Source organism: Phytophthora ramorum (genome assembly GCF_020800215.1).
Source record: "Phytophthora ramorum isolate Pr-102 chromosome Unknown Phyram_PR-102_s0003, whole genome shotgun sequence".
Classification (NCBI taxonomy): domain Eukaryota; phylum Oomycota; class Peronosporomycetes; order Peronosporales; family Peronosporaceae; genus Phytophthora; species Phytophthora ramorum.
This window is the reverse complement of record NW_027150649.1, coordinates 4,464,665-4,487,894: the sequence shown is the minus strand read 5'-3', so window position 1 is coordinate 4,487,894 and position 23,230 is coordinate 4,464,665. Positions and strand designations below refer to the sequence as shown.

Below are 23,230 nucleotides of genomic sequence, written 5' to 3'. Positions count from 1 at the left end.
CGATGTGTGATCCCCATCCTGGCCCAGAGCCGAGGCAAAAGGCTGCAACCGCGCGCTCGGAGCGTGTTGTCGGCGCCGCCGCTCCAGTCGATGTCGGGTGTGGCGATTTGCACACTGACAGTCGAGCCTGGCCACGTACTTCGGGATGAGTGCACTGTCCGTTGTGACAACTGACTCAGGATAGTTCAGTATGCAGGCGTATTCTTGCTTTTTGTAACTAAGTGCATCGTATCTATGCTTCATTCACGATTTGAAATGACTTGTCGTTTCCAACACGAACTTGCCTTAGTCCGGATCAAGCGGTGACAAACCTTGCGTCTTGCGCGATGCATTCGCACCACTCGGCGCAATCAGCCGACACCCCCACACTGCTAATCCAGCAATCACCGACGACACCTGTCTTGAAGCTGCCGCTCGAGCTTGCGTCTCCTGCTTTTCCGTCGCCATGTCCATCATAACACCGTACCAAACATCTGGTACAATTTTCATAAACTACACAGGGTAGGTGGCGTGTCCCCGACATCCAACAAGAGTTGATCATTCCAACATTTTCGCCCGGCAGCGCACACGTCTCGTCCTTTGTCCGCCATGCTGCGCTCGTTCTCGTCCCTCTCGGCCAAGCTGCCACTCCAGAAGCTGGCGGCGCGCACCTTCTCGGCGTCCGTGGCCGACTCTCACCTGCTGGTGATCAACGCCGGCAGCTCGTCGCTCAAGTACTCGCTGTTCGACCTGCAGCCTGAGGGCGTGGGCGCCGCCGTGTTCACGGGCCTCGTGGAGCTGTCCACGCCCAGCAGCAAGAACGGTCGCATCACGCACAAGACACTGGCCACGGGCAAGAAGGAGCAGATCGAGCTGCCCCTGGACACGCACCGCACGGCGCTCGAGACGGCCGTGGGCAAGTTCTTCGGCTCGGACCTCGACGGCATCAAGGCCGTGGGCCACCGCGTCGTGCACGGCGGAGAGGCCTTCAGCAAGGCCTCGGTCGTGGACAGCCAGGTCATTGAGGCCATCAAGGCCAACGTCAAGCTGGCCCCGCTGCACAACCCCGGCAACCTGCTGGGCATTGAGGTGGCCACCGAGGTCTTTGGCCCGTGCCCGCAGGTCGTGGTGTTCGACACAGCCTTCCACGCCACCATGCCGGCCAAAGCCTTCACGTACGGCCTGCCGCACAAGCTGTACGAGGACTTTGGCGTGCGTCGCTACGGCTTCCACGGTACCAGTCACCAGTTCGTGGCCCAGAAGGCCGCCGCCATGCTCGGCAAGCCCGTGGACGAGTGCAACTTCGTCACGTGCCACCTGGGCAACGGATCCAGCATTGCCGCCATCAGCAAGGGTCGCTGCATTGACACTAGCATGGGTATGACCCCGCTCGAGGGACTCGTCATGGGCACGCGTAGCGGTGACATCGACCCGGCCATCCACGCGTTCCTCTGCAAGGAGCTTGACATGAGCATCCAGGAGGTGGACACCATGCTCAACAAGAAGAGCGGCCTGCTCGGCATCTGCGACGAGAGCGACATCCGCGTCATCCAGGACCGTGTGCGTGCTGGCGACGACCCGGCTGCCTCCCTGGCGCTCGACGTGTTCGCCCACCGTGTGCGCAAGTACCTCGGCGCCTACATCCTGGAGCTGGGTGGTGACCTTGATGCTGTCATCTTTACGGCCGGCATCGGCGAGAGCTCGGCTATGATCCGTGAGCGCGTGTGCCGCAACCTGGGCTTCCTCGGCATCGAACTCAACGAGGAGAAGAACGCCGTGTCCATGATGGGCTCGGGCCCGGTCGAGATCCAGGCGGACAACGCCAAGACCAAGGTCATGGTGGTCAACACGGACGAGGAGCGCAGCATCGCTGAGCAGACGTACGAGATCGCGCTCAAGCACTGAGCTGCCATCAGACGCTGGCGTATTTTGTCGGCAATCATTCCTCGCTTCACTACTTTTGTCGTCATCGCCCTCTGCTTTCGGAATGACACAAAACAGCGAACGACAAGGGTGAGAGAAAGAAAGAGATGGAAATATAAAGTATGCTTGTTCCTCACGCAGTGTTGGCATTGTCTAAGCAGCCATGAAGCACGCGCCCAATCTTCACCAAAAAGTTCACTCACGAGGTGATAGCGTTTGTATAGCGGGGTTCAAAGCCATCGGGACCTTGGTTGGCTTAATTGTCTCGGCGCTTCTTCTCAAAGAAAACGTAACTCTTCCGGTACGCAACGTTCGCTGCACCGGATCCGGCACCGCGTTTCAAATTCATAAAGCTGCGCAAACTGTTGGCGCTCACGTTGCTCAGTGCCTTAAGAAAAAGTGGTTTGCGGCACGAGCTTTTCGCTTAAGAAGAAGGTGATCTATCTCACCCTCCGCTCACGGCGGTAGAAGAAGAGCGATGCCCCATAGTAGAGATTGTTGGCGCAGCCGTTGTCTGCGCCCTTGAGGTTCATGAACCCGTAGTAAGACCCAGGATTGACTTTGCATTCCTTGAGGAACACCGCCAGCGTCATCTCCTTCGTGCCCAGGAACTTGCGGATTTGGTTTCGGAGCTGGTTACAGGGTGCTGCGAGTCGAAGCTGTCGTCGCTGTACTCCTCCTCCTCGTCGGCGATTGCGGTGGGAGAAGGCACTGAGAAGGTAGTGACGTTGACAGGTGAAGTAGACGATGGTGTCGGGGCGGCAGTGGGAGCAGAATGCATCGCCGCCACTGTCTCGTTGAGTATTTTGTCGACGGGAAGCGACTTGAGTGAACTGCGATTTGCACTTTGAAATGTTCCCGCGCTTTTTTTTTTTTTTACTCGCAGCCCGCATTGGTTTATGAGTGTTAACTACTGGTTGAATTCGAATGAAAGGAAATAAATGCATTGATTCAATGCAAGTTCTACGCAGTTACATGAAGGTTGGCTGAGCCATCGGCGTGGTAACAAACGAAGGTGAAATCACTTCGACACGATGACCCAGCGCATGCCGTTGTCGTGGCGCAACGGGAAGCCGTGACGACCTTGCTTACTCTCATTCTCCAGACGCTTCTTGGTCTTCTTGCCTCCTTCCAAGATGCGCTTCTTCTCGAAAAAGATGTAGGCCGTGCGGTACACAACATTCGCAGCGCCAGACCCAGCGCCGCGTTTCAGGTTCATGAAACAGCGCAGACTGTTGCTGTTCACGTTGCCCAGTGCTCGCAAGAACGCAGCTTTCGTCACGGTCTTCTCACCCAGGAAGAAGTTGATCTTCTTGCGGACCTCGTCGCAGTCGTCGTACACTGGCACGTTGCCTTCGTCGTCCATATCCGGGAGCTGAACTTGCTCGATCTTCTCGAGTGTGTCCTCCCCCGTCTTGGACTTCTTGGCCTTCTGCTCTTTTACCTCCGTGGCCTTGCGCTTCCTGTCTTTAGGCTTCATAGCCTTGAGTTTCTCCTTCTCCTCCTTCGCCTTTTTCTCTCGTCGGTAGAAGAAGATGGCCGCACCTTCGTACGTTTGGTTCTCAGAGCCTCCGTACGGGCCCTTGAGGTTCATGAACCGATAGTACGAGTTGGAGTTGATGTCGCAGAGCTTGAGGAACGCCGTCTGCGTCATCTCCTTGGTGCCCAGGAAGTTGCGGATCTTGGTGCGGATCTGGTTGCAGTTCCACTTGGCCCACTCGGGGTTGTCTTCATCGAACTCTTCTTCGCTCTCTTCCACAGCGATTTCTGTCGAGATCTCGATGGGGGGCGCAATGAAGGAGATAGGCATCGGATTGTACGCCGGCCCGACGGCCGACGGCGTTGCGGTCGCGACTACATCACTGGCCGTCTCGCTCAGCAGCTTGGCCATTTCCATCATGCGGTTGATGTCCGAAGCTCGGGTAATAGGCGGTAATGACGCGAATTTGAGTTTGATAAGCTGCTCTCATAGACCGCAAAATAAATGTACCGTTGTGCTACTCAATTTTCGAGCACCCGTTGAAGTTGATAAACTGGTATAATAGATCTTATGATTTTCTGTTTGACGTCTAAAAAGACTGTGTAATATATCTACCCTCCATGTATTAATATAGTATTTCCAGATGAATAAACTGTTCATCGCTGTAATTATGAACCTATGCCGCGGAATATATATGATGTGCGACGGGGTCTGGTTGATTGGCCCAAGGTCGCTACGGCGTTGCAGTTGCCAATATGGCCAAGGACGGCAAGACGAGCAAGGCGCGCGCCGGCCACAGCGCCAAGACATGGACCAAGGATGCGGCTCGCACCGAGAAAGCGGTCCCGGAGGCGGGCAACCTGGGCCAGCTAGTGGCCCTGTTGGCTGAGGGCGTGGCCTGGTACGACGCCGAGCCCAAGCTCAAGCCCAAGGTCAAGAAATCGTCCGACAGCGAGCCGCTCAAGGCCGCGGACGAGCTGGTGCTGACGCTCAAGAAGCAGGCGCAGCAGCTGTTGGAGGCCGAGGTGGCTCGCTTTGACGCGCACAAGAGCGGCAAGATGTCGAGCGACGACAAGTACCTGGCCACCATGATGAAATCCGGTACACTGTCCGATCGAGTGGCCGCGCTCACGCTCACGTCGCAGAGTTCGCCGCTGCACTCGCTACTGCGGGTCGGTCAGCTCATCACCATGGCCAGCAAGAAGGCCCGTCGCGAGAGCCTCATGGCCGTGGACTCGCTCAAGGATTTGTTCCTGAACAACCTGCTGCCAGACGCGGCCAAGCTGCGCTTTTTCCACCAGCACCCCCTGCAGGCGGCCCAGGCATCGCCCGCCCACTTGGTGCTCTGGTTCTTCGAGCACTGCTTGAAGACGGCTTACACCCAACTCACAGGTGTGCTGGCCGCGGGTATGGACGACGCCGTGGACAGCCACAAGCGCGCGTGTCTGCGCGCGTCCAACGCGCTGCTGCGGGCCAAGCCCGAGCAGGAGGCCGTGCTGCTGGCCATGCTGGTCAACAAGCTCGGCGACCCGGACCGCAAGATCGCGGCCTACTTGCACCGCATGCTGCAGGATCTGCTGCGTGAACACCCGGCCATGAAGCGCGTCGTGGTGGACGAAGTGGAACGTCTGCTGACCCGGCCCAAGGTCTCGGACCGCGCCAAGTACAACGCCGTGCTGTTCCTCAACCAGATCTACCTCGAGGGCGATGGCGTGGATGCCGACTTGGCCGGCCACTTGATCTCCGTGTACTTTGGTCTGTTCTCGAAGGAGGTGCACCATCACGACGAGGAGAAGGAGAAGAGCAAGAAGAACGCGAAGGAGGCCAAGAAGGCCAAGAAGGGCAAGAAGAAAAAATCGGCAGGCCCGACGTCGGAGGAAGCTATGGACCGCAAGTTGCTGAGTGCGCTGCTGGTTGGCGTCAACCGTGCGTTCCCGTACGCGAATGCCACGTCGGCAAACTTCACCGAGGAGATTGACTCGCTGTTCCAGGTTGTGCACCGCGCCCACCACAGCACGAGCGTGCAGGCGCTTATGCTGTTGTTCCAGGTCATGAGCAGCACGAACTCGGTTTCTGACCGTTTCTACACTGCGCTGTACGGGAAGCTCATTGACCCCAAGGTCCGCGAGACGTCAAAGCACACGCTCTTCCTCAACCTGATCTTCCGCGCCATGAAGGCCGATGTGTCGCCTGCACGCGCGGGTGCGTTTACCAAGCGTTTGTTGCAGCTTGCCAGCGTGATGCCGCCGGCTTTCACCTGTGCGGTGCTGTTCGTGCTGTCTGAGCTGGTCAAGGTGAAGCCCCAGCTCCGTACACTGCTTGACCAGCCTGAGGCTGGCTCGGCTAATGGCAGTGCCGCTGATGATGAGCACTTCGAAGATGCTAAGACGGACGAGGATACCCCAGAGTTCGAGCTCGAGAAGGAGGAATCCGATGACGACGACGGCACTACACAAGAAGAGGCTGGATCCCAGAAGCTCAACGATGGTATGACAGATGCGGAGCGTTCGGCTAAGGTCCTCGCGCAGATGTTTGGCAAGCCTGAAAAGGAGTCGAAGAAGTCCAAGCAGGCTGCTGTTGTGAGCTTTGACGACGAACCCGCCAAGAACTCTACTGGTAAGAAGAGCGAGGAGAAGGAGGAAAGCGGCTACGATGCTGCCAAGCGTAACCCTCTGTACGCTGGTGCCGAGACGACGTGTGCGTGGGAGATTCAGATGCTGGCTCACCACTACCACCCGTCTGTGCAAAGCTTCACGAAGCAGTTGCTAGAGAACAAGGAGGTGGGCATCCAGTACGCCGGCGACCCGCTGGTGGACTTCACGATGCACGCGTTTTTCGAGAAGTTCGTGAACAAGAAGCCACGCCACAAGGTGACCGAGGCCAGCGGCAACAGCGGTGCAAAGGCAAAGAACTGGACGTTCGCCCCCATTAACACAGAGGCCGTGCTGCATGAGAGTGAGGCCAACGTGGACGCTAGTGACCAATTTTTCTACAAGTTCTTCAAGGAGCGCGCCACGCGAGATGCTGCTCACCCTAACAACCGCCGCGCGAAGAAGGTCAAAGACGATCACGATGCGGACGCGTTCTCGGACATGGAGAATGACGAGGACGACGAAGAGCTGGAGGCATACGCACAGGAGCTTGCCGAGGGCATCATGGAAGATGGCAACTTGGACGAGGAAGACCCTGACACGGCCGGCTGGGGCGACTCCGATGACGAGGAAGAGCCTACGCTGGAAGGCGAGGACGAAGAGATGGAGGAGGCCGAGCCCGAAGTTGACGAAAGTGACGTCGAAGAGGACGACGGCGAGGATGACCCCGATTCCGACGAGCAGCAGGAAGAGGACGACGAAGACGGGGAGAATGATGAGGATGCTTTTGACTTCTCGGTCATGGGCGGCATGGATGAGGACGACGAAGTTCTCCAGGAGGAACTGGAGCAACTGGAGGCTAAGAGGAAGAAACAGACACCACCCAAGGCTGGTGACAAGCGGAAGTCGTTGTTCACTAGCGCTGACGACTACGACGAGATTGTGAAGAAAGCGATGGCGAGCCAGTCGAAGGATCCCAAGCAGACGCGCGGCAAGAAGTCAAAGAAGTCGCGGCGATCGTAGACAAGCTAGCGTACAGTGAAGGATAGGAGGCTGCATCAAACCAAATTAGAGACGTTCATTTCATGCCCAAGGCTGTTGTTGAAAGCCATTCAGCTGCAGTGTCCACGATGCCACCTGAATTGAACGATTAACCTATGTTGCCACCATGCGTGACTGTACTCGTCTACAAGTCCAAATCAATGCTGCTGCGTGCGAGACTCGCCGCTTCTTGTGCTTGCTGAAGAGCATTGGCCGACTGGAAGTAGCGTGTCAGCTGCTGCCGGAGGTTGTGATCTTGCTTGCGCAGTCGCGTGATAGCGGCAGCAGAAACATCTCCACTCGCGCCTTGGTTCAGCACGGCAGCCGTCGAGTCCAGCAGCACGTCAATGAGGTTGTACGGTATCCATGGGAGCTCTGGCGGGCCAGCGTTGGGCTCCAGTTGAGACTGAAAGCTGAAGACGGACTTCGCATTTCCTCCACGCATAGAGGCAGCGTCTGGCAGCAGTCCCTCCACGAGCTGCAACGCCTCGAGCAGCAGCCCATGCTTCAAGTAGAGTCTCAGCAGCTTGGCTGGGTTTCCAGATGTGGGGCTTGACAATCGCTCGTTCAACCAGGCAGGCAACGTAAGCTTGCGCCCCTGTTGCTGCCAGAAGTCTAACACGGTCTCGGCAGTGACCTCGTACTGCTCGAGCGATGCAACATTGGTCAGTAGCATCTCCAGGAGTTCCCACAGCAAGTCGCTGTCGGACCGCGAAATGGATGAAGATACGGCAGGGTGCTCACTGGCCACGCAGTAGCGCGCCAACGACTTGGTCAGGTTCGACAACGAAGTCGCCGGACTTCTACCGGCAATGTCAGCCGCCATCTCAATAGAAAGCACACACGCTCTCCGTCGCTCTGCCAGCGTCATGTTCCCCGTGTTGCGGCAACTACTGTGCACGGCGTCGACCAGCAGCGCGGTCACTTCGTCGCCATCCATCGTGCTTAGCAGCACGCTTTCCGAGTGGCCTAATGCTAGCAGTCGCAGCTTGCCGTCTAACACCGCCAGCTCGCGCCGCATATCCTCCAACGTGACCACGCTCAGGGATGACGTCGCGCTGCTGCGTTCTGAAACATCGTGCACAGGGCGTGTGAGCTCCTCGGTGTGCAGCTTGCGCACAATCCACCGGTTCGCAGCCGGCAGCGCCCGTAGCGCGTTGCAAGCAGCATTCAGAGCATTGCACTGCGCCTCGAGTGCAGCCTTCGACGTAGATACTGCGAGTCGCAGTCGCAGCGCGAGAGCATACAGCGACGATGCCGCGTTGGCTGGCTGTTGCTTGCGCATATAGAAGGTGAACAGCAGGTTGTAGTAGCGAACAGCACCGGCATCCAGTCCCTCGCCTTGGACGACAGTGGCGTTCGCCGCTTGCCAGAGAATGTACTTCTCGACGTGTGACTCGAGTGAACCCCACTGCAGTTCGCAGATAAGGTCCAGGTGGCCGTAGCGGTACAGCTCCTTCACTAGATAGTTCACGCACTCACTAGCCGTACCCTCAGCGTCCACAGCGGTCTCAGATCCACCCAAGGCGGCTGAAAGCTCCGCTGTGTGCATGAGAGCAAGGTGTGCGTCGCGGAACAGTCGCTCTTCCACCGAGTACTTGAACACATTCACCCAGATAAAGGACTGTAGCGCGAAGCTGTGCTCGCCACCGTCGTGGTGGGCCAAGTGGCTAATTGCTTGCGTGACCACAGTCCAGAGAAAGCCGAGCAATTGGTCGAAAAACCCGCGCGGCACCGTCTCCTTCAGTAAGCCCACCACCTCGTAGATAAACTGCTCCAAAGCTTTCTCCGACAGCGAGGATCGGTGGCTGCGCTCCGTGAAAAAGTTCGAAAGGCAGGTGCTGAAGCAGCGAATGGCCTGCTGGAAGCACCAGCGCGCGTGGACACGCGCGTCTTCGTCAGAATGGGAGCGCGCAGCTGCCTCCTGGCCTTCGCAGGCTAGGCACTCGCCAATCGAACGCACATACTGGTGCACTTGTTCGGTCTGGTGCGAGTTGGCAGCCTCGCCCTTGCTAGATCCGTGTAGACTGATGTCGCTGAGGTTGCAGCAGAACATGGCGCGCAGCAGACGGAACTGCTGTCGCTTCTGTAGGAATCGCACCAGCGCGTCATTTGGCTGAGAAACGTACTGCAGGATTTCACGAGTGTATGTTGCCAAAACACCGTGTGCCTCTTCGCTACGCACGTTGTTGCTCGCACTCGCGAGCTGAAGCACCGAAAGCGCTCGCTTGAACTTGTCTGAGCGATTGAGCTTCCGGTTCACGTCGAGAAGGAACATCTGCAATAGCGGCGGCATGAGCGTGGCTGACGAGGTAATAGCAGGGTCCGTGTCCGCGATCGGCTGCGTGATGCCTTGGCTGGCAACCCACCGGCTGAGCCGCCAGCGCTGATATACAGTAATCGACTTGGGAAGGTATACCCGCACGATTTTGCCCAGGGTCGAAGAGCTCAGGAAGGCTGGCCGAGTGTCCACCAGATATGCAAGGAAGAGCACCACGCGAAGCGACTGGTTGCACATTTCGTCGATTGTGCGCGAGACAACCTGGTCGAACGCAAAGCACATCTCGTGACCGGCGAAAAACGTACGGCGAGTCGTCGAGTAGTAATCGGTCGGCGCGGCGTCTGCCATCACAAAATCTCCCTCTCCGTTCGTCGTACTCGCATTCTCGTCACTGGAACTGCCACCTCCTCGTCTAGACGACAAAGATTGGTATGCTCCTGAACCACGCCATAGTTCGAACGGGAACAAGTGCTCAACCAGGTCGTGGAAAACCTGGTCCTGGAAGGCGGCATCACCGCCCAGCATCTTGCTGAGACGTAGGATTGACCGAGTAAGAGCCAGCTCCGCGCTGATAGTTTGTCCAGTAGCAGATGCACTTACTACGAAATCCGGATTCAAGCCAAGACGAACACAGTGGCGTGCTAACGCCACGAAAGACTCCACCTTCCAGTCAGAAGCCACATCGGCAACCTCGCGGTGAACGAACGACTGGAAACTCTGGCTAGGGAACGCGTCGAAGACCGGGAGGACTTCAGACACCAGGTCAGCCACGCACTCGCCACTAGTAGAACCTTGCTCCGCTTGCGGGACGAATGCAGCAGTGATCGATGGGGCAGATGGGAACAATAAAGACACGCGGTTACGGCGCAGCAGCACGGGCGCGCCAGGAAGTAGCGCGTTTGTCGTCGTTGCAAAGCCGATAGGCACGTTTTCGCAACGCCAGTGCTTAGTGCAGAGCGCAATCAGCTCCTTCCACACTCTAATGCGCAGCACGCTGGGTGCTGTGCCACTGCGGACAGCAGCAGCCCCAGCCGCATCAACGCATCGGCTCGACACCAGACGTACCAGCACGTCCTTGTGCTTAGGCAGTCGGTGAGTAAATGGAGATTGGGAGTTAACGCCACCAAGCGCACTGGCTTGTGCTTCGACGATAGCGTTCACCAGGTTTTGGCGTGAGAAGCGGCCAGGCAGAAGTATCCGCTCAGCGAAAAAGTCATCAATGAGTGACATCACGCCCTCCTCCTTCAGGTCGAAAAGCCACTCGCTGTCCTCGGCCTCGTATTTCTGCATCTGGACGTCGAGGCTGCTGACAAGCTGTCCCTGGATACGCTTGGGGCCGGTGAGCGCCATCGGATTCGGGTGGATGTACACCTCATCGCCGTCCAGCGAGCGCCAGGACGAAAAGAGAAAATTCTTGTCCACCGCGAAATCCACCATCTTCAGCCCTCTCTTCGGCTCCGGTGAGTGTACAGTAAACACCCGAGCAGTATCCAGCGCAAGATCCTCGCCACCTGCTCCCGCACCCGATGCAGCCGACGGTTGCACGTCACCACGCAGCAAATAGATCTCGGACAAATGCGCCGCCGTCGTGTCCAGATGCACCAGCAGTCTGCAATTGTCCGATTCCGTCGCCGTCAGTGCCACCACCTTGGCATGGGTAGCATACACCCCAATGCTGCTAGATCCATCGTCTCCATCCAGATCCTCATCTTCCCACCCTGCAGCATCGTCAGCGTCGTCCTCAGTCTGCGGAGTCACGAGCGTCCGTAGCTGCTGGCGTCCCAGGCACGACTGACTGCGGAAACTCCACGCCCTCAGGACGCAATCGGCCGAGACCGTGACGATACAGACGTCCTTGTCACCGCCTTCGTCGTCTTCGTCTCCGTCAATCTGGAACGACGTCATGGCCACAACCGCCGCGCCGACATTTCTCCTCTCTGCGTCCTCCGCGCTGCCCTTGAGCTTAGCAGCCGTGCTTTTCAGCAGTCCGTGCCAGATCCACGACACCATCGACTCGTCGGAAAACACAAATTCCTGCAGTTTTTTAGCATCACTCGGCAGGCCGAAGTTCACGCCCAGCACCCGTCCTGCATCTGTCCCCAGCACAAGATTGTACTCGTTCACCCACAGGGCCACTGTCAGGATCTCGTCGCTGCTCAAACTCTGCAGCACGTCGCAGCGACTGCGCGTGGCGGGTTTCGGCTCCGGAAATGCTTTTACGTCCGACTGTGAAAAAACGCTGAAACTGCTGTCGCTCGGCACCGCGTACGTGAAGCGGTGCACGGTGCCGGCATGCGTCACCACGCTGATAGTCACGGCGTCGTCTTCCCAACTCTCGACGGCGAACACGCCCGTACTCAGCACTGGCGCGGGGAACTCGAGGCGCAGGCCGTTCTGCCGTAACGTCGAGTTTAAACTCCATTCGCGCAGTAAAACCACGTTTTTCAGCACGCGCCAGCACACGAATCGATCGCGTAATCGCTCGTTCTGGAAGTAAAAGCTGCCGGAACCGCTGCATTCCAGCGCGCGCACTGTAAAAATAGCCCAAAAATACGTAAGCACAAATACACAAATAAGCCGCTCAAAATGTGGACACACCGCGTGCGAAGCTCTTGGGCGGCTGCGAGCGTACGGACGGGCTGGGGATCACGAAGCTCGGCAGCGCAGAGGCATCGCCCTCGGCGTCCTCGAAGCTCGCGAACTGCGCCTCCTGCAGCAGCGGACGCATGACACAAATGGCAGTTTGTATGGCGACCGTGATATGATTCCTACTAAGTGCGGTTTTTAAAATTGGTGTTTGTGTTGTGTGCACAGAATTTGCGTCGTGCCCCTTCAAGCGGATCCTTGGCCTTCACTGTCGGAGCTGCTTACTGAAGCCATCATGATGGACGCGTTGCGCGCACAGAAGCAGAAGCTGCTGGACCCGGAGAGCGGCCAGCCTACAGAGGGGTCCCCAGGCTCCAATGGCAGCAACTTCTGGCTGTGCCCGAGTCTTTCGTACCAGGAGCGGGTCATCGGCTGCGTCACGTGCTTCCTGCTGGGCTTCCTGCTGTCACTGGGCTCGACGTTCCGCCTGGCCAAGCTCGTGCACGGCAATCCGGCACCGTTCGCCATCGCGTACACGATTGGCAACATTCTGTCGATCGGTTGCACCACGTTCTTCGTGGGGCCCTGGAAGCAGCTCCAGACGATGTTCCACTCCAAGCGCCGCTACTCTGCCGCCGTCTACGTGGTCTTCATCTTCGTGACGCTGCTGTTGTGCTTCTCGCCGCACATCCACCACCGCATGCTCTTCGTGCTGCTCTCGGTGCTCGTGCAGTTCATGGCGCTCATCTGGTACACGCTGTCCTACGTGCCCTACGGCCGCAGCATCGCTCTGAGCTGCTGCAAACGCACCTGCGGGCTGGCCACAGACGATGACGTGTGAATGAGAGAGGGAGTGTGTTGAGATCGCCTTGAGAGTAGTTGTAATTGAAAAGGGGGTGGCAACAAAGGAGCTTATGAGATTGTTCTTCTGGTATCTTGAAGTGTCTGTCGCTTGCGTTGCAATGTCTGTGGCTCAGTCCGTCTTGGCTCTTGTGTTGGGATCTTGCTTCTGATTTGCGCCCTCGGTAACCTGCGTGTGCTTGAGGTTGTTGGCCTCGATGATGAACCAGTTGATAGAGACTGTGAGCCCCACGACGAGGAAGAGCAGCACGAACACGTGGTACGAGTCTTCTAGCTCCGTGTAGACGACCGCCAGCATCACAAAGAACAGCAGCGCCAGCACCGCGTTCAGCGCGACCACGAACTCGCGGCTGCCAGGCCGCAGCACGTTCTGGAGCATGAGTAACAGGCGAAGGTGGTGGCGCTTTGATTGCCTTGGCCAGCAAAGATGCTCAATGCGATTAAAAAGGTTTCTGTATGCTACCTGAAAGGTCTTATTGTAAAGTACCGTTGAAGTAGCGTATCACCCACTTGCATTCTTGGCGCCATGGACGTCTCACTGCTGCTGAACGAGACGTCGGAGGAAGCGACTAGCGACGTCGGCGACACTGCAGCCTCACCAATCATTGCACCTCCAGAGGGTCCGTCATCTTATGCGCCTTTCACTGAAATCCGAGCCCCCGAGAGCTTCTTCGTGCCGAGTTACGAGCGTCTGACGTCCACATCAGGTTCGAATGACACGCCTAACGCCGAAGAGTGGAGCAAATGGAACTGCAACCAGATCCGAGCCAAAATTTGCAAGTTTCTTGGCACCAAAGAGTTGACGCAGGCGGCGTTCCTTGATCTCCTTGACATCGACTCGAAGTCGTTCCGCAAGTTCATGGGCATGAGTGGACCACGCGCTGGCGAGGACAACTTCACGTACGACGGGGCATCCATCTTCTTCCATATGAAGGAGAAGAAGGCGAAACAAGATATGGAGAAGATGAAAACTATGGATCCGAAAGCCAGGAAGCGCAAAGCTGCCGAGCAGAGAGAAGGAAAGGCCAAAATGGCAAAAAGGTCAAATGCTGGAGAGGATCTGATCAGGAGAATCGAAGAGGTGAAACTGCCGGACATGGACGAAAATGGCAGCGCGCCAGTGTACGATGACTGCGATGGGATTCGTAGGAAGATCAATTTCTTCCTGAACGAGGGACTGGTGAGCAAAGCAGCTTTCCTGCGTGCGTTGGGTAACGTGAACTCCAACAGTCTGCGGAACTTCATGAGTCTGACACGTCAGAGCGGCGTGAGGAACGTGGTGTACCGTACAGCCTACGTCTTTTTCGAGAAGAAGCGCATTCTTGGCGGCAAGGAGAAGACGAAGGAGTGTCTGAGAAACGAGGACATACAAGGTCCGGGTGGTTTCCCTGTGCACGGCGGCACGAACCTGTATGTCATTGATCGGTACATCGAACTGCATGGTAGTAAAGGAAGAAGGAACGACTCGTAAGGCGCTTGTTCGTCTCAAGTGGGAAGCATCTGAAGTGGGCCTAAAGTTGCTCTACAACCATTCTGAATTTTCGCACCAAGATGAACGAGACTGTAGCTAGCAACGCCATCAAGGCCTGCACCTCGCCAACCATTGCACCATCAGATAACCCACCGTTTTCTACATCTACCACCGCAATGCCGACTCCCAGCAGCTTCTTGGCGCCGAGTTATGCGCCTCCGACCTTCTCGTTTGGTTCGAATTCCTCGTACATCGCCTCTTCCTTCAAAGCCGCGTACATCGCGCAGGCAATCGCCAATCCACCGCCAGAAGCGTTGCCAGTTATCAGGGAGGGGGAGGACAACAGCGAAGAAGAGTTCGATGAAGACAACCCCGAGTGGGCCAAGTGGAACTGCAACCAGATCCGCACCAAGATCCGCAACTTCCTGGGCACCAAGGAGATGACGCAGACGGCGTTCCTCAAGCTCTGCGACATCAACTCCAACTCGTACTATCGGTTCATGAACCTCAAGGGCCCGTACGGAGGCTCTGAGAACCAAACGTACGAAGGTGCGGCCATCTTCTTCTACCGACGAGAGAAAAAGGCGAAGGAGGAGAAGGAGAAACTCAAGGCTATGAAGCCTAAAGACAGGAAGCGCAAGGCCACGGAGGTAAAAGAGCAGAAGGCCAAGAAGTCCAAGACGGGGGAGGACACACTCGAGAAGATCGAGCAAGTTCAGCTCCCGGATATGGACGACGAAGGCAACGTGCCAGTGTACGACGACTGCGACGAGGTCCGCAAGAAGATCAACTTCTTCCTGGGTGAGAAGACCGTGACGAAAGCTGCGTTCTTGCGAGCGCTGGGCAACGTGAACAGCAACAGTCTGCGCTGCTTCATGAACCTGAAACGCGGCGCTGGGTCTGGCGCTGCGAATGTCGTGTACCGCACGGCCTACATCTTTTTCGAGAAGAAGCGCATCTTGGAAGGAGGCAAGAAGACCAAGAAGCGTCTGGAGAATGAGAGTAAGCAAGGTCGTCACGGCTTCCCGTTGCGCCACGACAACGGCATGCGCTGGGTCATCGTGTCGAAGTGATTTCACCTTCGTTTGTTACCATGCCGATGGCTCAGCCAACCTTCATGTAACTGCGTAGAACTTGCATTGAATCAATGCATTTTTTTCATTCGATTCCAACCATGTTCTGCGGGTAAAACACACAGAAACATTAAAAGTGTCATCAAAGTGCTTCAGCGCCAAAGTGCGACTGTAGGTTAGCATCGGCAACTACATGCACAGCCTCGATTAGGTCGGCCTAGAGCAGGTCTATCTAGCTTCATCCGATTGGGTTTCTCAGCATGTTGGACACCAATTCTGATGACAGTTAGCTGTCACCGAGAAGTATCTACGTAAGAATAGGATTACGAAAAAGAAGTTGAAAAGATTTTATCAAAACCTGAGGCGTTATGGTGCAATGATGTTTAAGTTGATGGAATCCGAGTGGTTGTTTTGAACTAACGTCGCGTGATGCTTGTTTGACGAACGGTCGTGTTTGTCTTCGTCTATGCTGCTTCACCCTTCCACACTTGTATTCTTTACCTCGAAACACTGCCGTTACTTTCTTCATCAGTTGGCAATCTCGTGACATCGATCGGAAGCGCGGATATGCCAAAGGTTCATGCCACCGGTAGACGGTTGACGCAACAACACTGGCACAAGCAAAAGACCATTCGTTGAAGTTTATGCTGTGGATCCTAGCGAAATACTACTGTTGTTGTTTTTCTACACATAGTGAAACCAAGAGAACGGCAGTTGGAGCGCCTTGGTGACCTGGTTGCAGTGCTACCGATACTGCGTGGCGGTCTTCCTCTCATCATTTCGGTCGCGTTTATGCTTGCAGATCCACTCGCCGTCAAAAACAGTAGTTTGCTTGTCAACTGCTACGTTCCCGGGTTGTTATTCACTTCCGAATTTGCAGCGTCGACGACTAGTCCCCATCAGCTCTTCCGACCCCTTCCACGATGGCTCATGAACGCCAATTCCCTGATGGTTTCATGTGGGGCGCCGCCACGGCCGCGTACCAGATCGAAGGCGGTGCTCAAGAAGGTGGACGAGGTGCGAGCATCTGGGACGCGTTCTCACACACCCCGGGCAAGACCCGCAAGGGCCAGACAGGTGACGTTGCAATCGATCACTTCCACCGCTACAAGGACGACGTGGCGCTCATGAAGCAAATGGGACTCAAGGGATACCGGTTCTCCATCTCCTGGTCCCGGATCATCCCGGCCGGAGTGGGCGAAGTGAACGAGGAGGGCGTCGACTTCTACAACAACCTCATCAATGAGCTGCTGGCTAACGGGATCACGCCGTATGTGACGCTGTATCACTGGGACCTACCGCTGGCTCTGCAAACAGAGTTTGACGGCTGGCTGGGCGCTGGTTCCCAGCTGCACGAGGCCTTTGCAGCCTATGCGCGCGTGTGTTTCCAGCGCTTTGGAGACCGCGTGAAGAACTGGATCACGCTCAACGAGCCTTGGGTGCACAGCGTCATGGGCTTTGCGTTGGGAGTGCACGCTCCTGGTCGCAAACACAATGGCGACTCGGAGCCGTACAAGTGCGGCCACAGCCTCCTCATTGCGCACTCACGGGCCGTGGACGTGTACCGCAAGGAGTTCCAGGAACTGCACGGCGGACAGATCGGAATCACGTTGAGCGCCGACTGGCGCCTGCCTGGCCCAACGGACGACCCCATGCAGATGGAGAAAAACATTGCAGCGGCTGAGCGCTCGATCGCGTTCCACCTCGGGTGGTTTGCCGACCCGATCTACAAGGGTGACTACCCGCAGATCATGAAGGACAGACTGGGAGACCGCCTGCCCAAGTTCACGGAGGAGCAGAAGAAGCTCCTGAAAGGAAGCTCGGACTTCTTCGGACTCAACAACTACAGCTCGTCATTTGCGAAGCCGTCCGACTCGTACAAATTTGGAGAAGTACCTGCAGGTGGCTCGTTCTTCGAGGATGAAGGCGTGACTGCCTACGAAGACCCATCATGGGACCCCACCGCCGCTCCGTGGAACTTCGTGACTCCGTGGGGGCTCAAGAAACTGTGTCTGCACATCAGCAAGACGTACCAGCCCAAGAACGGCATCATCATTACGGAGAATGGTTCGTCATGGCCCGACCAATCCAAGGACGAAGGTGTCACGGACGTCAAGCGTATCGATTTCTTCGAGCAGTACCTCGGTGGGGTGCACGAAGCCGTTGCGGAGGGCGCTGACGTTCGCGGGTACTTCACCTGGTCGCTCTTTGACAATTACGAGTGGGCTGCCGGCTTCAGCATCCGTTTTGGAATTGTCTGGGTGGACTACGACACTCTCGAGCGCACGCCCAAGGACTCCGCTGCGTGGTACCACGACACGATCATCAAGAACGGCTTCACGTCCAAGTACTCCAACATCAGTGCTGCAAGCCCGTAGCTGCGTGCTGTCCTTGTTTGAAGTGAGCACCGCTATTTTAATGTCATCCATTCTTGTCGTCCAGCACTTCCAGCTTGAAAATAGCTGTTCTCCTGCCACTGGCTTATCTGCATTTGTGTGTGATCTCTTGAGACCGAAAGCAGCACTCTACATCGAGGAGTAGCAGCCATGGCAACGGAGCCAAAGGCATCTCGCGATGGCGGCTTCAGTGACCCGAGTTTTATATCGGTCGGCGACCCGTATAGCCAGAAGAAGGCCAAGGAGCGAGGTCTTGGTGGTGACCTGAAGCCGTTCCTCACATGCCCACCCAAGAAGGGCCAGCTAGCTGCTACGTTTGGTCCGGGCTTCCCCAAGTTTGATCCGCTGGGCGGGGAATATGCTGAGCAGTACAAACTTGATGCGCGCCGTCGACTCGAGAACACCAAACAGTTCGTCAAGCCCAACGGCTTCACGTTCTCAAACCCAGCCCAGAATCACACAGGTTCGGGCGACTACTACGGAGCGTTCGGCAAGTTTGAGCGCGATGAAGACGACATCAAGAAAGCGAAGCAGGAAAATGCGGTCCCAAAACCCAACCCGAAAAGCAAGCAGTTCGAGAAGAAGAACGTGCTGACGAACCCTGGACGTCGCGGCACCTTCGGGTACGCAGGCACCTTGATCGGTGGGAATATGACAGCCATGGATGCCGAGTTCGAGTCCGAACGGCGAGCGGCACGGATTATTGAGGCGAAGCACAAGGCAGCGATAGGCGACCGCAAGCCATTCAAGGCCACCACTGAGGGGGTTGACTTCTTCGACAGTCACGAGCACGTCGCTGCTTCGCGCGTCATGGGCTGGGACGACGAGTGTCTCGCCAAGCCACCAGGAGCACAGGAGCTCATGAACCCCAAAGAACGCGCAGCCGCACGAGCTCCAACGTACAAGCCGTGGAGGCCCAATCACCCCATCAAGGACGGCGAGGAAGGAACGTTTGAGAAGTTCCCAGAGAGATTGCCGGAGCCATACGACGAAGCCATGGTGAACCGTGCCATGCTGCCGAATCGACGCAACCCTGTGAAGTTAGCCACCAAAGACCTCCCCGAGGCGTTACGTGAGCGCAGAGCCTTTAAGCCCGGCAACGGACCGAAAAGCAAGCTCACACGTAGCACCTGTCTGATAGGCATCTCCAAGCACCACCTTTAAGTTCCTCAATCCCCTTTTCAACCTCGCAGTCATATCTATTCGTTACCTCGTTCTCCACAACTCTGCGCTCAGCCCTGTGTCTTCGCAGCCAGTGCCACCGAGCACAGTCGGGCCACAAGGCCATGAATCTGCAACAGCGTCGACACACCATCGGCGATGCACATGTGCGTGGCGCCAATGAGCTTGATGAACTCGAGCTTGAGCTTCTCGTCGTCCATCGGCAGCGCCTTGCACACTCTGAAGACGGTGCCAATGATGTCCAGCGACGAGTACCCGCTCTTCCAGAGCTCGACAGCCTGTTTCTCGGCTCCGTCCAGTTCGCCCTTCGCGCACTGGTTCAGGATCTCCCTCACCACGGCGGGGTGGGGCTGGTCGCACACTTTGAACACGTTTTCGTCGCTCACAAAGTTGAATCCGCTGGCCGTGGCCTGCAGGTTGTTGAGCGCATTGCGCATGTCGCCCTCGGCCGTGAAGATGAGCGCAGCCAGGCCTTCCTCCTTGTAGCCCACGTTCTCCTCCTGGCAGACCGTGAGCAGGCGGCGTAGCAGCATCTCGTCGGGTAGGCGCGTGAAGCGGAGGATGGCGCAGCGGCTCTGGATGGGCTCGATGATCTTAGTCGAGTTGTTGCAGGCCAGCGCGAACCTCGTGGTGGCCGAGAAGATCTCCATGGTGCGGCGCAGCGCCTGTTGGGCCGCGGCTGTCATCGAGTCGGCTTCGTCCAGGATCACAATCTTGTGGCGGCCCGGGGGCAGCGTCACTTTTTGCTGCGCAAACATCTTGATCTTCGTGCGCACCGTGTCGATGCCGCGGTCATCGGACGCGTTGAGCTCCAGCACGGCCTGTTTGACGCTGGTGCCTAGCAGTTCGCGCGCCAAACACAGGATGCTGGTGGTCTTCCCCGTTCCCGGCGGGCCCGACAGGATGAGGTTCGTCATGTTGCCCGCTTGCGCCATGGCCTGCAGACTCGCGATCGTGTCGCGGTTGCCCACCACGTCCGCCAGCATGCGCGGCCGGTACTTCTCCACCCACGGCGCCTCGAAGTCGTCCGACATTGCTAATCCAATGCAAATTGTCCAGTGGAAGTGGAGCGAAGTGGTTCACATTAAATTGTGTAATATACACCATGTTTAACTTTGAAGTTGTGTTCTCAGATTCTCAGAAACGGACAAGGACTGTGAGAGATCGTTAGTGATGGCTCGTGCCGGCAAGGGGTCTCGCGCCAAGCAGCTGCAGCCGCACCAACGCCGCCGGCTGTCGGAGGAGGGCAAGCGGCTGCTGCGGAGCGCGCTCATGGCGGGCAGCGAGGGCGAGGACGGATCGGTGGACTTCAGCGTCATCACGAATCGCGACGACTCGTCGGTGGAATCGGAGCTCGAGGGCGCGCTACAGTGGGAGGCGCAGCAGCAACAAGCGTCTGCTTCGGGAGGACGCAAGGGTCGCAACAAGAAGAGGAAGGATGAGGATGAAGATGCAGCGGACGTGGACGATGACGACCTGGAAGGCGCCATGGAGCAGCTCACGGAGAAAAGGGACAGCACGAAGATCGCGGCCCTGGAGAAGATCCTGGCCATGCTACGAGCCGAAGTGATGAGCGACAGGGTGCAGATATTCAAGGTGACGCTCACGTCGCATACTCTGGGTTGTCTGAAGAAGAGAGCTAAGGAGTCCAGCAGCTTGGCGCTGCGCGTGCTGGGCATGGCGGCGATCACCCTTGGCGCAGATGAGCAGGCCTTTTATAATGATATTATGTCGCCTCTGCAGAGGATCTTTACGGACAGAGGAGATAGTGTGCTGCGGGTGGAGGCGGTGTATGCACTGAGTATTGCTGCATTCGTGTGCTCTCCAGACCACGAGGCCAAGTGGGAGCTACTGGAGGTGCTTGGCAGCTTCCTTGTGGCGGCGAAGGATGCGGAAGACGACGGACATGATGAAAAAGAGTTCCCAGAGGCGCTGACCATCGCTGTGATGGAGTGCTGGGCTTTCCTTGTCAGTTTCTTCACTCCGGCTGTCATGATTAGCAAGCTGTACAATGCACAGTCTATCGTGCATGGTCACGTGGCTGCTTTCGCAGCGTTTGTTCGAGGCGGCACAAATGCGTCAGTACGAGCCTCGGCGTGCGAGGTGCTGGCCCTGCTCGTGCAGTTTAAGTATCTCACCGCGGCCGAGAATGGGTGGACCTATTCGCACGAGTCAGCAGGGAGTCCTATCGGCGGCTTGGATTCACGCATCGAGGCGTACTTGCGCGAGTCAGGTAAGAGTATCGGTAAGAAGAACAGGAAGGCCCAGCGATCGATGTTGAAGGAAGTGCTGGAGACACTGCAGACAGGAGAGGGCCCCTACAAGGAGTTGCAGGCTGATGGCGAGACACTGGCAGTGTCTACTTGGAGCCGCTTCTTCCAGGCCCACGTATTCCGTCGTGCGCTACGGTCTGGTTTCCAGACCCACCTCGTGGAGAACGAGGTGCTGCGCGACGTGTTCGAAGTCACAGAGAATGTTAATGCGAAGATCAGCTTGGGCTCCACGGTAAAGCGTCGTGCTGACCTCAAGGCGAAGGCTGTGAACAAACGGAATGACATGTCCCGCAAAGACCAAGCTCAGAATGCCTTCCTTTATGACGAGTAGTGCACCTGTACGCTGCTACATGTAGAGAAGGTTATTACTAGCACGCAATAGCAAGCTTCAACGAGTAGACACCGCCGAGTTATAAGAGGATGATCCAAGACAGAACACGTGCACCGTCCGCAGGCTACAGACATCCACTCCAATGGAAAGAGGAGGGTTCCTTTGTTTAAGTTTCGCTTCGGTTCGAAGCAAAGAATATCCCGCACCTGAGGAAGCTTGGGGTCCCGCTCACGCAAAAATGAGTGGTCATTTACTTGCCGAGCAATTGGCGCAGAGCGTCCTGCTCCTCCTTGGAGTCTGCAGCGAGGATCTGTCGGTTGTCAATAATCTTGAGCAGCTCGCCGGTCTTGGTCACCTGGACGATGAGGTACGCGTACTCGTTCTTCTTCATGTTCTGGTTTACCTCAGCAAACACGTAGGCGTGACCCGTGGGGCCCTTGATGTTGTACTTGATGCGAAGACGCGGGGAGCCATCCTTACCCTGGAGGTTTACGTGTTCGATGCGGTTACGACGACCCTCACGGTGGCCACCGTGGTCGTGGCCGTAGCCGTGAATGGGCAGGCCCAGACGTGACGTCACCTGCAGCAAAGACCCAATAACCCCATCAGTCTACAGCTCCTATAGCCCCACCACAGCATCTTCCATTCACGTACATCCGTGTTCTCCGAGAGGAAGTCTAGCGACTCGCTGAAGAGGCCGTTGGGGCTCATACGGCTGCACAACAACCAGAATCATCCGTCAGAACTCTCCTCACTTTTACCACCTTCAACCACGTACTTGGGCAGCAGTTCACGGGCGACAAAGTAGACGCCCACCGCTCCGAGACCGATAAGGCCGAGCCAGAAGCCGCCGGTGGCCGTAGCCGTCACCTTCTCGTACGGTGTGAGCACCAGTGCGTCCGGTGCTTTATGTCCCTCCTTGGTCGCCTGCGCAGCCGGCTGCAATTCACCACCGCAATAATTCCGCATTAGAACGTAATAATTGCATTGAAATACTCGAAAATGCCACATCCGTCACCTTTTCCGGGTTCAGACGAGAGCGCGTGGACGTGAAGCTGCGCGAGGAGGCGGCCGGACGGCGAGCCACGACCTGCAGCGCACGCGTGCGGCTCTGCAACGCCGACTTCATTACGGCGGGGGCGGACAGGAAGCGCAGCATCTTGGCGGAGCTGCTCGATGTGGATCGGTCGGTTCTGATGGTGTGTGCGATAGATGGTCGCGATTGGTTGAAAAGCGATTATTGAGTGCTACCGTCTGACATAAAAATAAGTGAACGCGTGGCTCATAAAAGTATTCAACATGGTCGCAGCAAGGCAGGCTACTTGCACCCGGAACCGCCGGCGAGCACGAGGCAGGCGGTGTTGGGGAAGACGGAGAGGAGATTGGTGGCGACAGACCATACTAGAGCAAAAGTGAAGATGGCGACGGTAGCCACGCCGCCCCAGAACCACGACCGAGCTCGTCGCTTGAGTTCTTGGGTTTCGCGCTTTTGAGGCGGAAGCAGAGGCAGCCACGCGAGCGACAGCAGCTTCATGACATACGCGATGACGAACGTCCAAGTGACTTGCCAGCGCACGTGCTTGGAGTCGTGAATGATGTCGGTCACACCCACGTCAAAGAGCGCATTGACGTTCTTGGAGATGCAGGAGGCGAACGGGCTTGAGAGGTTACTTACGGTTGTGAGCAGGCCGTACACAGCAGCTTCGTTGCCGAGCTCGGCCAGCTCCACCACGACAAACGTGGACACGAGGAAGTTCATGGC

At 56.9% G+C, this 23,230-nt stretch overlaps 14 protein-coding genes across 14 annotated transcripts; 8 read left to right on the top strand and 6 right to left on the bottom strand.

The window, feature by feature from the left end:
• Positions 1-588: 588 nt before the first annotated feature.
• KRP23_4439 (Acetate kinase) lies at positions 589-1,884 on the top strand (the record flags this gene model as incomplete). Its single annotated transcript, XM_067889396.1, has 1 exon — positions 589-1,884. The coding sequence occupies one exon, from the start codon at positions 589-591 to the stop codon at positions 1,882-1,884; it is 1,296 nt and encodes a 431-aa protein (XP_067748560.1).
• A 274-nt stretch (positions 1,885-2,158) lies between these two features.
• Positions 2,159-2,495, bottom strand: KRP23_4438 (uncharacterized protein; the record flags this gene model as incomplete). Its single annotated transcript, XM_067889395.1, has 2 exons — positions 2,159-2,290; positions 2,352-2,495. The coding sequence occupies 2 exons, from the start codon at positions 2,493-2,495 to the stop codon at positions 2,159-2,161; spliced, it is 276 nt and encodes a 91-aa protein (XP_067748559.1).
• Positions 2,496-2,923: 428 nt separating this feature from the next.
• Positions 2,924-3,802, bottom strand: KRP23_4437 (uncharacterized protein; the record flags this gene model as incomplete). The annotated part of the gene is made up of 1 exon (XM_067889394.1): positions 2,924-3,802. The coding sequence occupies one exon, from the start codon at positions 3,800-3,802 to the stop codon at positions 2,924-2,926; it is 879 nt and encodes a 292-aa protein (XP_067748558.1).
• A 335-nt stretch (positions 3,803-4,137) lies between these two features.
• KRP23_4436 (CCAAT/enhancer-binding protein zeta) lies at positions 4,138-6,996 on the top strand (the record flags this gene model as incomplete). The annotated part of the gene is made up of 1 exon (XM_067889393.1): positions 4,138-6,996. The coding sequence occupies one exon, from the start codon at positions 4,138-4,140 to the stop codon at positions 6,994-6,996; it is 2,859 nt and encodes a 952-aa protein (XP_067748557.1).
• Positions 6,997-7,159: 163 nt separating this feature from the next.
• Positions 7,160-12,023, bottom strand: KRP23_4435 (Nuclear pore complex protein Nup160; the record flags this gene model as incomplete). Its single annotated transcript, XM_067889392.1, has 2 exons — positions 7,160-11,826; positions 11,894-12,023. The coding sequence occupies 2 exons, from the start codon at positions 12,021-12,023 to the stop codon at positions 7,160-7,162; spliced, it is 4,797 nt and encodes a 1,598-aa protein (XP_067748556.1).
• A 153-nt stretch (positions 12,024-12,176) lies between these two features.
• Positions 12,177-12,722, top strand: KRP23_4434 (Vesicle transport protein SFT2B; the record flags this gene model as incomplete). The annotated part of the gene is made up of 1 exon (XM_067889391.1): positions 12,177-12,722. One exon carries the CDS (start codon positions 12,177-12,179, stop codon positions 12,720-12,722), a length of 546 nt encoding a protein of 181 aa, XP_067748555.1.
• A 132-nt stretch (positions 12,723-12,854) lies between these two features.
• Positions 12,855-13,121, bottom strand: KRP23_4433 (uncharacterized protein; the record flags this gene model as incomplete). Its single annotated transcript, XM_067889390.1, has 1 exon — positions 12,855-13,121. The coding sequence occupies one exon, from the start codon at positions 13,119-13,121 to the stop codon at positions 12,855-12,857; it is 267 nt and encodes an 88-aa protein (XP_067748554.1).
• Positions 13,122-13,268: 147 nt separating this feature from the next.
• KRP23_4432 (uncharacterized protein) lies at positions 13,269-14,213 on the top strand (the record flags this gene model as incomplete). The annotated part of the gene is made up of 1 exon (XM_067889388.1): positions 13,269-14,213. One exon carries the CDS (start codon positions 13,269-13,271, stop codon positions 14,211-14,213), a length of 945 nt encoding a protein of 314 aa, XP_067748553.1.
• Positions 14,214-14,389: 176 nt separating this feature from the next.
• Positions 14,390-15,286, top strand: KRP23_4431 (uncharacterized protein; the record flags this gene model as incomplete). Its single annotated transcript, XM_067889387.1, has 1 exon — positions 14,390-15,286. One exon carries the CDS (start codon positions 14,390-14,392, stop codon positions 15,284-15,286), a length of 897 nt encoding a protein of 298 aa, XP_067748552.1.
• A 923-nt stretch (positions 15,287-16,209) lies between these two features.
• KRP23_4430 (Beta-glucosidase 7) lies at positions 16,210-17,664 on the top strand (the record flags this gene model as incomplete). The annotated part of the gene is made up of 1 exon (XM_067889386.1): positions 16,210-17,664. One exon carries the CDS (start codon positions 16,210-16,212, stop codon positions 17,662-17,664), a length of 1,455 nt encoding a protein of 484 aa, XP_067748551.1.
• A 168-nt stretch (positions 17,665-17,832) lies between these two features.
• Positions 17,833-18,846, top strand: KRP23_4429 (UPF0602 protein C4orf47-like protein; the record flags this gene model as incomplete). The annotated part of the gene is made up of 1 exon (XM_067889385.1): positions 17,833-18,846. The coding sequence occupies one exon, from the start codon at positions 17,833-17,835 to the stop codon at positions 18,844-18,846; it is 1,014 nt and encodes a 337-aa protein (XP_067748550.1).
• Positions 18,847-18,914: 68 nt separating this feature from the next.
• On the bottom strand, positions 18,915-19,898 carry KRP23_4428 (Replication factor C subunit 2; the record flags this gene model as incomplete). The annotated part of the gene is made up of 1 exon (XM_067889384.1): positions 18,915-19,898. The coding sequence occupies one exon, from the start codon at positions 19,896-19,898 to the stop codon at positions 18,915-18,917; it is 984 nt and encodes a 327-aa protein (XP_067748549.1).
• Positions 19,899-20,037: 139 nt separating this feature from the next.
• On the top strand, positions 20,038-21,468 carry KRP23_4427 (Interferon-related developmental regulator 1; the record flags this gene model as incomplete). The annotated part of the gene is made up of 1 exon (XM_067889383.1): positions 20,038-21,468. One exon carries the CDS (start codon positions 20,038-20,040, stop codon positions 21,466-21,468), a length of 1,431 nt encoding a protein of 476 aa, XP_067748548.1.
• A 250-nt stretch (positions 21,469-21,718) lies between these two features.
• KRP23_4426 (Mitochondrial import inner membrane translocase subunit Tim21) lies at positions 21,719-22,627 on the bottom strand (the record flags this gene model as incomplete). Its single annotated transcript, XM_067889382.1, has 4 exons — positions 21,719-22,048; positions 22,123-22,183; positions 22,247-22,407; positions 22,487-22,627. The coding sequence occupies 4 exons, from the start codon at positions 22,625-22,627 to the stop codon at positions 21,719-21,721; spliced, it is 693 nt and encodes a 230-aa protein (XP_067748547.1).
• Positions 22,628-23,230: the final 603 nt, after the last annotated feature.